The 12,712-nt window shown below is 33.6% G+C and overlaps 1 protein-coding gene and 1 long non-coding RNA gene across 2 annotated transcripts; one reads left to right on the top strand and one right to left on the bottom strand.

Annotated features, from left to right (window-relative positions):
- Window positions 1-1,034: 1,034 nt before the first annotated feature.
- LOC145971097 (uncharacterized) lies at window positions 1,035-4,235 on the bottom strand. The gene is made up of 3 exons (XR_014438757.1): window positions 3,823-4,235; window positions 1,716-2,198; window positions 1,035-1,495 (listed from the first exon to the last, which is right to left on the bottom strand). It is a non-coding gene; the product is annotated as an uncharacterized LOC145971097 (long non-coding RNA).
- On the top strand, window positions 3,980-7,834 carry LOC145971095 (uncharacterized). The gene is made up of 7 exons (XM_083098404.1): window positions 3,980-4,185; window positions 4,271-4,393; window positions 5,426-5,488; window positions 5,601-5,663; window positions 5,754-5,795; window positions 5,884-5,958; window positions 7,178-7,834. The coding sequence occupies exons 1-7, from the start codon at window positions 4,126-4,128 to the stop codon at window positions 7,250-7,252; spliced, it is 501 nt and encodes a 166-aa protein (XP_082954530.1). The 5' UTR covers window positions 3,980-4,125; the 3' UTR covers window positions 7,253-7,834.
- The last annotated feature ends 4,878 nt before the right edge of the window (window positions 7,835-12,712 follow it).

Consider the following 12,712-nt stretch of genomic DNA (forward strand, 5'->3'; position numbering starts at 1 on the left):
ACACAAACCAGGAAGAGAACAAACTACTATTAATTTCCGTCATACATTATGGTATTAGAAAGCTTATTCGATGGTCGAAATTTGGTTCGTTGCTTTTAGAAACTACTTGTCCTTGCTTTAGTTAAATAGGAAGTAATCGTCCAGTAATTGTTGCCGAATCTGTTTGTCTAATGTTCCGAGCGTGTAATAGGTCCCTTTGAGCTCTTCCTTTAACAATGTTAAAGCTTCCTGTACCTAGAGGCACGAGATAATCGTGTTATAAAAGCTATCTTCTAGCCACACTCTTACGGCAGCTTTAATCCCCTTTCGCCAAGCCACGCTAAGCGATACAAAACTAATTGCAGAAATCATTTTCTTGGGATAAGCCGCGTGTCTTCAACGAATGACGGATTTAGCGCTTTAGAGACGCCTAGTAAGTGAAATGACGTTTAAAGGCTCTCAATTTGTCCATCTTTATATCCATTCAACGAACAGAGCAAAGCAAAAACTATATTTATAAATTCTATAAAATGAATTTTTTATATTAAAATTTTTATCAACTGCCTTTTTTATTAATAATTATAAAGTTTCAAAAAACAAATAATTACAAATTCACGTATAACTTGAGGGACAATCAGAACTCTAAGTATCCCTTTATAAATCCATCGCTGTCTTCCACTTTCCGCTTCAGCTCGCAGCAGCAAATCCCGCTCGTGGCGGGATTGAACGGATAACTCTTGATCGACTTTACGCAATGAATCTGCGTCGAACCCGCGTTTCCCCTGGAATCAAGATTACTCACTTTTTCTGGTTCATTCCAATCCAAGACGGGAATCCAGGACGAACATTGTCGACCTTGAAATCACTCCTCGATCACGGGATCGAGTAATATGGCAAAGATGCTATAGGCCTCAAGGATCAGGCGCGTATATCCTCGCAAAAGTCGGAATTCACCAGGTCAGACTGGATCACGTACATCAAGGTTGAGCCTCAAGTGAGCGCGCATGTCTTCAGCGCGTCGAACGGACTCCTTATCACATATTTCTTCAGTAAGAAAGCATTTTCGCGTCCGAGAACAATCAAATATCTCTATATAAAAATCTTATTTTATTTAATTCGATTAAAATAGGTAAGACACAAATTTAAATTTTACAGAACCAATTTCTTTTTTAGCTGTAAAATGGAGAAATTAAGAAGAAGATTTCAAGAAATTATACATCGGGAAAGGTATTGCCGATGTTATGAGAGAGAGAAAGAGAAAGTAAAATGCTTTTTGAGGATTTATCTTTCCTAATTCTTCAATTTAAATATTTTTATTTTCTAATTCTTGAATTTCTTGACATATCGTCAATATTAAATACAGATTAAATACAGATGCGGATGATTATTTCCAGTAACATGACAAATTGGTCATTGATTTATTGACTGTTATCAAGTCTCGTGGAGATTATAAATTTTATAAGGTGTGTTAGTGCCCTGTTATCTGCCCGTTTTAGAATGATGCTTTTTGTGGACGCTATTAATAAAACATACGGTTTGTAAGCACATGGTATTTTCAATATACAAGATATTTTAAATCCGCGTATCCACGTATCGCGTTTCATAAAAGAACTTGCCTTGTTTTTATAAATAAACAACTTTTTAATTTTTTAAAAATTTTATTTATAGAATATTATGTTTTATTATTATTCAATAATGATTTAATATCTCGAATGATAATATTGAATAATGAATACCTTAACTGGAGAACATGCTTTATTCTGTTCTACCTTCCGTTTGTATGAATTTTACATCTTACAGCTCTCTCAGTTCGTGATTGTTCTGTAGCGCGCTTGCCTTTTTTTGACAAATGCATGACCGCATATTTTTTCCACCTCTCTCTTTTCCCACGTAAATGTAATTATTTTTTTGTTTCTTGCATACTTATCTTTTTTCTGACCCCGTCAACCGCTCTTTTCTATCGCCTTCGTCTATCTCGGTAATTTTCTCGCCTCTTTCCTCTCTGATTTCCTTGCTCGTGCCCGAGATGCATCTCACTCACAACGATGGATTTTAATTATATATTTTTTACGTACTTCCCGTTTCCCTTCTTCTTTCTCGACATTTTCGGCAGTCACGAGAATTTTGTAGAACGAGAACGCAAAAATATGCAAAATTTCGATCGATCCGAATCAATTATTTTCTTTTGATATAATTCTCTCGATTTGAAAATAGCTGTTCTGTATGATAACACGAAAAAATTTCTTTATTTATTCAACAAAATTATTTAACGTTTAAACAAAATGTATACAGTTAATTGATAAAGTAAAATAAAATAACATTGATTTCTATAATTGATGTATTTTTGATAAATTTACTTTTTTTCTTGTATAGAAAAATACTTGAATTTTTTATAAAAAAACCAAAATTTTTCTTGTTTGCAAAAATAACATAAGTAATGATTTACAGATATAAATAATAACTTATGGAAATTTATTGCATAGGCGATAAATAACATTATGAAGGAAAACGATCTCAACTAATACGTTATTTCACATTGTTAAATTCACGATAATAATTCTCTTTGTCACTTGCATTCTATATATTCCAAATATTATTTAGAAATATTCTCAATATTTCTGTTTACCTATGATTTATATAATTCATTCTATACATAATCGAGGTATTTATTATAAATTTTATTCCAAATTAAAACTTTAATCTTTATTTGATTTGCTTAACATGTTAATCAAAATAATAACTAATATTATCGTGAGATAATTTAACTATTTACCTATTAATCTGTATTAAAATATATTTAATACAATTTAATATTAATTAAATAATTTATTATTATATATCATTATTATTCATATATGCCTTGTTAATATATTTTATTGATGTATTAATATGTCAAATACAATCATGATATGTTTGTATCATGATTTGTTACTTATATTGCATTACTTATTTCACGGACTCTTAAATATTTTTGCATAAATCTCTCTTTCTCTCTCTCTCTCTCTAACTGTGTTGTAATTAAAGAGTGATAGAAAGTTCAATTAGGGGTAATACTTCTCTCCAACATCGCGCTTTCTCTTATAACTCAATAACACATTCCGTGTTACGAATACACAGGCGGGTATATATAAAGCTGCGGGTTATAAATTACGTCGGGAAACTTCGGCGCGGTGGAAGGCGCGGCGGGAAGAATATTGGCGGCGCACGCAAAACTAAACAAACCTTTCACGAGGATCCTAATGACACGTAACGAACACGACTGACATGAACTATGCCCGAACTTCAAAACGCGAGAGGTAGTGTAAATACTGAAGAGGAGAAATGCAAGAAAATGGAACGATATTACAGCAGAGGCGAACGAGCATGGGAATTAATTATACCTAAATGTGTCAAGTTCTTAAACTGACGTTCGATTTCATAAATAGACTATGAAAATATAAAAGTTGAAAATTTTTTCTCTTTTAGTATGTTTTTTTTTATAAATTGACAAAGCTAGTCGACCTGCTGGCAACAAAAAGTGAACAGATTTTGATGCTTTAAAAAGAAATATTGTTATTTATTTATATTATTATCTATATTAGATATAAAATTTAAAATATAACCATATACAAAAAGCAGTCAAATTGATTGCTTATTATTGTTTTACATGAAAAAGTTGAATTTAGTACAATTTAATCTTATTTTTATATAATCATATTTAATATAATCATATTTAACCAGATCAGTTCTCATATATAATCAGGTCAAGCCGAATATAATTATATAAAAATAAGATCATATCACGACAAATTTCAGATATATATGATCATATAAACTTATATAATATAATATTTATATAATTACATAAATTCATTTTTTCTCGGGCTGATATAATACTTGAACAAGAACTGCGATTATTGGTGAAAATTACATCATCCTTACAAAAGAGCATAAATTGTCTGGTTGTCTGATCAGCTTCAAAGCAATTTACCTATTTACCGTCATTTGTTCATCGATCGATTGCGGCGCATGCCAATTGCCAATAGGAAAACCACCATCTGCTGTCAAATATTCGTTTGAACGGTAGATTCGCTACCATTCCCCCGAGCATCGACGTAGTATCGTGTGATCTCAACAAATTATCCGGTAGTTATCGCCCTTCCCATCATGGAGGACATCAGGCTGCACAAATACTATCGAGCGTCCGGATATGGGTTGAACTCGCTGGTCAGGAATGCAGATCGATTAGGGTTATCTCGAGTTCTTCGTCGAAGACTTCGATTTTTCATGAAACCTGTGCTTTGTATTTCAGATATACCGATTTCTCGTCATTGATTACAATCTTAGACGGTTTTTCAATTTGAATGCTTATTGCGGAGCGGTGACTTTTATTACGTTTATCTTTGCAGCTATTATAGCCATTTGTTCAATTGCAGTGAGTTCAGTATAAAGTGATTTTAATACTAAAATAGAACAATTCTACTTTTTTTTTATTAAAGTAATTCTAAAGTAATTTTGTTTAGAATAAACTTTTTTACTCTTTTGAAAAATCATATAAATAGAGGACACCTACAAATAATGAGATTATATTAACCATATAAATCTAAAAATCTGATAATTTTATTTATATAGCGCAAGCATTGAAAGTTAGATGCAATTACCCATTTATTAGAGAAAATTCAAGTGAGCTTATTAGTCTGACAATTAATTTGCACATGATAATATTGGAGATTCAATACAATAATTAAAATGCTATTGACAATGCGAATATACGGTTCTATAATTAATTGTTTGCTTTAAAATCAACGTAATAATATTAATTCGATGTTTAATTAATCAAGAAACAATAAATTCGCAGAATTATTGATATATGTCTTGTCGTATCGAGGTAAGGGTTTTATAATATTCATCGCGTTATTGTATGAAAGAAAATGGGTCATCTATCTTTTAAAAACCTTACCAACAAACTATCTTGCCGGTTTTAAAAAAATATAAACAACTTTATGAAATAATCACTTGAATGCTGACATGTTCATGTACTATATATTGTAACAATATAATTCTTATACATGCGAAAAAGTACACTTTCAATTGGAAAAGAAATTTCAATTATTTTCCACGCAATGGGACATTTGTTATAATCCTTATCGAAATAATGATGTTCACAGAAATTATAATTTCGTACTACAAACAAATTATTCGCAAATAAAAATTTTTTATTGATTTCTCTCTGTTATTTTTTCTTTGTAATTGGGAAGGATTTATTTCATGATAAAATGAATTAAAAACATGCAATATGATAGTTGCAGATTTTAACTATTTGTGATAAAATTTGATTTTTAAAATAGTAAAATTACAAAAAAATATAAGAAATTCGAAAGTTAATTTAAAATGATAGAAATTTAATTTATTTTAATAATGCATAGGTTTTTTGCCTCAAATAATTGAATCTTTATTCTCACGTTAGAGTTTAAACACGGTAATGTCGAACGGCGCACTTTTTCGTGAATTGTTCAAGAAAGCGGAGAAGGTAAGTTGTGGCAGTCTCGGCAATCACAGCCAGATTGAAGTTTGATCGAGGCTAGAACGATATTGAACCATACTTTAAAAGCATCCAGATGCTGACTACCAATAATTTATAGAAGTTACCACGGATGAAGAGCGTCATTAGTATCATACCTCCATATAAATGCATTCATAAACATGTAAGTATGTTGATAGTCGAGTATCAAAAATTTTAAAAATATACGATTAGTAATTTTACATCGCGTAGTAATAATTTTGATTTTTTTCAGCTGCAACGGATGAGCGTGTTCCAAGAGAAAACGAAGAAAATGGTAAGCATTAAATGATAATCTATATAATTGCCTCCTCGTTACTCTGTCATTGGTTAAATGTTTTACCGATTTCCGGATTTCATGGCAGTTATGCAAGGAACAACTGGAGCTGGAAATAATGAACAGCAAAATGTCGTGCATCGAGAAGCTATTGAAACCGGAGGTAAATTATTTGTCTCGATAAATGGGTCTCATTGCGCGATCAGGTCGTTACTTATAAACGAAAAAAGAGAGAGAGAGAGAGAGAGAAAAAAAACACCGTTTGAAACTTATCTACGCTCGTATCCTTTTGTCGCGCTTTAATTCAGAATCATAGATAAAAATCATCGGGCCATGACCTATTCGTCCCTATTCAGAATTTACGCGCGCAAAGATCATCGACCTCAAATAATTTAATAATTCGCAGACTCTCTGCGGCAATGTGAATACGATGGAGATTGCGGAAACCCACATAGTCATCACGGATCGGTGCTGATCGCGAGCTCGCTTTTAATTAAAGTTTCGCCGTCGTCGAAAAATGAGAGATTTTAATCAAATGCATTTACCGCAATTTTCCGCGTATACGCGTCGGATATCGTTACGACAGGAAGTAGTGTTTTTCCGCGTGATAGGCACGAGACGACCTATAAACTCTGAATTATCAAAGGTCATATAAACGCATCATGTCTTTCGGTCGGACATTAGATCAGTCTCGGTATAGCTTGACCGTTCGATTGGCAGACATAAAATTAGATTTATGCTCGACCCTATCTCCCAGACCTTTATGCACTATCCGCGAGTTTATATTGCTTGACGAGATATTTTTATTTACCCCGTTAACCCTTTCGCACGCACGTTGAATGTGTGCGTGTATATTTCAAAATATTTCTCCCTTTAAGTACGTTATTTCCTACTGACAATGGAATTAATAGTTTATATCGGGACATCGTGTCGAATTAACAGGATAAGAAGAACGGTAACACATGGAAATTATAGGGCTTACTATAAATGGTTTTTCCTCGAAAGAAACGAAGAATATAAAAAAATTAGATTATTTTAATCAAAAAATTGTATTCGATTGCAATAAAACTTTCTAAATTATAATAATTTAAAAATTTCCTTCCTTGTTTCTTTTAATTTATATGAAACAAATTACAAATCGTATGCGCGATATTATGTTGCACGAATCATTTCATTTGTTAATAAAGTTATAATATATTTTGTATTAATTGAACATTGTAATGAATATAAAAGCTTATTAACAGTAATCTGCGCCTCTGAGAGATTTTAATAATCATATATATATATATATATATATATATATATATATATATATATTACGTGCTAATAATACGTATAATTTTTATGCTGACAATAATCTCTTTTTCAATCTTCTTTTTCAGGAACAATCGGAATGGCGTCGTAGTAGATCACCAAAGGTATATCACCGTCTAATCAATACAGAGGCATCGAAATAAGAATATATATTGAAACGCAAAATATACAATATTATATATATAATTTCGATTCTATTCCATTTTCAATTTCATAACTGGCAACGTTGTCAATAGCGATGTTAATTGATGTAAATGAAATAATCGTTGCCTGATATCACGTTTTAAACAGAAAGTAAATCTCATGACGTACATAATGAAGTAATACATTTACATATCCCTATAACGTGCTCATTAATTGTGAGCAGTTAATTGTAAACATTAATAATTGTGATTTGATAAACGTTTCGAAATTAAATTGAATTTATTTAATATATTCATTCTATATGTATTTATAAATACGGAACACAAATTATAATGACATAGTATACGCTATCATAAACGTAAATTAATACAAGTTTTAATGAATTATAATTGCGTTCGATAAAATATAAAGTTAAAAATATTTTTATGCGATGGTAGCGAAAAAAATAGTTGCAAGCAGTGGTTTTGTCACATCGTGATATTGCCCTGAATATCCTTGTACAAACAAATGTAATTTTCGTATGATCACATGTAAAACAGTATAAATTGTGACCTATTAAATAAACTGCTTACTGTATAAAAGCGCGCCGATTCTGTGACAAAACTTTCGCTATTGAAATAGTCAGCAGTGCGCCAGAACTTTTGTGCGTACTGAAATATATTGAAAAAGAATGCGACAGCCTTTTTGCGGTTGACCATACGAATATTCGTGAATTTTTTAAAAAGTGAGTGCTATAACGTCGCTTGCATTGCTATTCTGCCTTTTTCACGTTTCAATATTCAAATACTTTAGATCATGTTATTCAATTAGTATATTTATACGAGAAAAATTAAAATCGTTCGGAATGTTGTATTTTATGTTATGTTTTATGAATATCGTGTTTTATATAAAATACAGTTCGTATAATTATATATTTATTTAAATATATATATGGATATATTTGTAAAATATAATAATGGGTAGAAATCGAGACAATAATATCTCAGTGATTTGTGTCACTTGTAACATGTTTTAATTGTTCTCGATTAATTTTAACCATATATGCAGAAATACCGAATTGACACACACAACATTGCTAATTATTCAATTTAAAAATTAAATTTTTCCGACGATCCTAATTCAATTATAATAGTAATAAAATCTCGTATTTACATAGAAACGTTCAAAGTATCATTTTCGTGCTTAAATCAATTCGTCGGACGTAACCGAAGTTCTCGAGATCGAAGAATTGTTCGGATATATGGCGATATACGTTATGCAACAATGAAGGCTATTGTGAACGCCACACCATTGTCTTAAGATACAACAGTTGAAGTTTAACGCTATTATCCCATTCGTAAATAAGAAAACACAATCTAGCATGATTAGAATCTACCAAACTTCAACGTTCTATTATCTCAAGACGATCGCTCGCTTATATTACGCGTGATCGTTGCAGTGCATTGTGCTTGCGCATATCATTGACGTGATAGTCTAAATAACTTCAACTCTGATAAATCCATACTGCACGAAAATAAACAGAAAGGGATAAACAAATAGGAGCGAAACTATTCTACCTGCTAAGATGCTTGTATTGAATCTTCCCTTTCACACTTTGAGGTTTTTAATTTAAGAAAATGTCAAACTCTTGGAAAGAATTTCGCGAAAATACATACATACATTATACAGGGTGTTTCTTAATAAGTGCGAAAAATTTTAGGAGATGATTCTTTGTCGAAAATTAAGGGGTTTTTCATATAAACATATACTCCTGCATCTCTCCCTGTGGAGTTACATTCCTCCAAAAATGGGGGTAAAAATTAGGTTTTTATTTTTTTCTCAAATTTGAAACAAGTTAAAGAAATGAAATTAAGTGAATATTTTCTACTAGTAAAAAGGTTATTTATTAATATTTTTTCAGCCTCCCATTATAAGGGGGGATGAAACTAGCAATCCCTATCCAATTTTTTATTAGAACTTTTTAATGTTTATATGAAAAACCCCCCTTAATTTTCGACAAAGGATCATCTCCTAAAATTTTTCGCACTTATTAAGAAACACCCTGTATATCATGTAGAAAATCTCTCGAGAATGCAAAGAAAGGATGAGATAAAATATTCTTCTCGATTGGAATCTTCAAATCTTGCGCGATCTACGTTTCGTCTTTACACCCCTGATTTCTTATTCTCGATCGAACTCACCCCGCGTGCCGACCGATCGCGCACGGTTCCGCGTCTTTTCTTCCCGCTCGTGTTTGCGGATGTCGCCAGTAGTGCCAGTCCGGACTGTCTCGGCGCAGCGGGTCTGGCCACGAGCGTCTGTTTCCACCGCCTTCTCCGATCCCCGCCACGGCTACGGAAGTAGACTGGCTCAGGAATTGAACCGCCGCGGCTACGTGGCGGTACGAGAACAGCAGGGTCTTTGCTCTCGTTTAATATTTTAGCCAGTCCATTGGCTGCTGCCGCTCGGAGGCATCGACATGCGCCCTGGCTTTCGGCTCTCGTTCCGCTTACGTTCCGCTTCGCTACACGCGGCACGACACGACACGACACGACGACACGACACGACACGATACGACACGACACGACACGACACGGCACGGCACGGCACAGCGCGCTCTCACACGCCTCGTTACGTCAGACCGGCCAAACTTTCAGCTCCGGGGGTAATCTAACGAATGCGCTACACGCGCCATTCGATATCGATATGGGGATGAGACGGGTCGATCCGCGCCGCGCGCGCTCGGCCTATTTATTCGGCCATCGATCCCGCGGCTATCGAACCGCAACGGCGGCCGCTTATGGTTCGGAAAGTGTTACATTCCGATTGATTCGAGAAAGGACGCCGTTATATAAACGGATGGATCGTTATCGTATCATTAAACTCGGATTTTCGTCTCGATACGGTGTTTATATAATCGAACGGTAGTAAAAAGGCAGAAATACAATTGGAATCTGAGCAACTAATTTGCAAACTTTAATTTCGACACCGAAATTCTTTCTTTTTTTCTAATCCTTTTTTTAGATTCTTAATTTAATTTATTTATTTAATGCAGGGCAAGGTTCTTATTCTTGCAAAAGTAAAATAATTTCATTTGATAGTATCGAAAATTGGAATTGATATTTTGGGAAGAAGTAAGATAGTTTGGTGCTTCAAAATTATGATGTATGGAATTATGTTTGATGTTTGTAGGAATTAACGCGAGGGAATATTCCACGTTTGCTTGATGTAATGTTGATGAATGGATAATTTCACGAAGTTTAGAGAATCAGTCTTATATATAGCTAATTCTTCCACGCGAGATAAGCCATGTAGATCTTGTGTTAATATCACGAAGAAATATTTACGCATCTTATAACTGCAACACGCGGTAAATATTTATCGTAACATTTCGTAACATAATATCGTGTGTCTGTTACATTATATATATTACATTATTAATATTTACAGATATATTACATTATTAATATTTGTAAAAAAAAATCGGGAGACAATCTTTTTTATATTTGACTTTAAAATTCAGGGGAAAACGCAATCCACCTACTTCTATTTCTACCATCTTCGTGCTACGATCTCCGGATTTTTAAACCTCGTGAAATGGCAACCTAGTGTTGATGTTGGGAAATCGGGTATAGACTAGCTTTTATATCTCCTGTACTACGTGGTCACTGAACCGTGTGGAGAATTTTTAAAGTAGAAGAAACCTTATACAAGCGTACACACCACTACAAGCGTAATATAGTTGTCTAAAAATATAATTTGCAATATACTTTTCGTATAACATATTCTAAAATCGCGTATCTATAATGCCTAATATAGAACATATATATATTATCAAAGCTAATTAATAAGTAGATTTTAATTATTTTAACTCGTCGGTAAAATAATGATTAAATCTAGTTCAAATCACCAATTTAAAAATAAGTTGGAAAAAATTTGTCTACTATATAAAAATTGAAATAAATAACGATTGGTTTAATTTAAAAGATTGATCGATGTTTTTGTGTTTCCGAAGCACGATTCGACTCGGCTTCTTTTGTTGTCCATCAACTATAGTCAACAAAGCCATATATATGCTGATCGGCATTTTGTGCAGACTGGCATAGATCGATTGATACGTATTCAGTAACGGGTACTGCCCAATGAGCTTGTTGATCGGCAAAGCCGATTATAGTACATGTAGAAGGCGTCTCAAGGCAGAAACAATCGTGCAAATTATGCGCAAACAGATTTAGGAGAATAATATGCGCATCATAAAGTTTGAGAGATTAGATTAGTAAATGGAATAAACTATTAATATTTGGAATGAAATTAAATATTCATTGTTTGATTTTATTAATGAAATTATTAAAATTAAATTTATGAAAAATAGATTTAAGAATACATTTAACTTCCAGTTTTAATTCTCCTTATTTATTCTGTGCCACAGCAGAACAGTTCTAATGCAGCTTCTTTGAAAGATTTATATTAAAGTAATTATATATTTACCCGATTAATTATATATTTTACGTATTATATATAAGAGACTTTCTCGTAGACAAACGTGTTATGTCAATGCTCGGCAATTCGGAAGGTGGTAATACAATTTGGGAATGACTTTGGTCGTAGAGGGAATTACACGAAAACCCCATTTATTCTACGTGTCGATAAGCCTTTGAGAAATCGATCGCACCGCAGCAGGCAGGTTGTTTATGCAAGTGTTACGTTACTACGCCGATAGCCTCGTTTGGCGAGTGTCTCGCGTCGCCATGCTTTACCGCGAAATAACCCAATAGCTCTGACACATATCTCTGTAATGCCCAAACTTCGGAAATTTTGGACACGCGGCCATCAATGATTTCGCATCTATAAATGTGTTCACACCCAGACAGAGTCTGTTTAAATCAAATATAAACAAAAGCATGAAATGAAATATATCAATCCATTGTTAAACGCATGTATTTAAAGAGGAAATAAAAAAAGAGTTTATTTCCATCAAGCTTTTAAATGTTTCTGCCTTTGAAACTTTTACAGTTTGATTTTCAATATCAAATCTCGCGTACAGTATAGAAAAAAAACTTTATGAATATAAGAAAAAAAAGACGGTGACCTGACGAGTTAAGCGGTTTTCTCATCCGCATAAGTAGTAAGTGTCCGAAGTATGGTCAGACTCACGCTCTTGAGAGACAAATATCCCGGGTGACGCTTGGCGAACGAAAAAAATCCGATTGTGTCAGTCGCCTATGTACCCACGGGGAATTTGAAAAATCGATGGTAACTTCTGACAACGTGGCCCGCGAGAGAGCCACAGTCCCTTCCGCCCTTTCCGGCCACCCGTTTTGGCACTCGCCTTCGCCACCTCCGAGTACTCTGTCTACGCAACTATCGACTTTTTCGGGGACGCGAGAAGGAGGAAGAAGAGGAGGAGAAAGCGGGGAGTTTTGGGATGGCGGGCGGGATATGGTGGCCGACAAGCAGCTTCTGAAAAATGCCTCTGGAGC

The sequence above is a fragment of the Camponotus vicinus genome, unplaced genomic scaffold (assembly GCF_025532165.1).
Source record: "Camponotus vicinus isolate PSW18456_S1 unplaced genomic scaffold, iyCamVici1.0 SCAF_4, whole genome shotgun sequence".
NCBI classification, from domain to species: Eukaryota; Metazoa; Arthropoda; class Insecta; order Hymenoptera; family Formicidae; genus Camponotus; species Camponotus vicinus.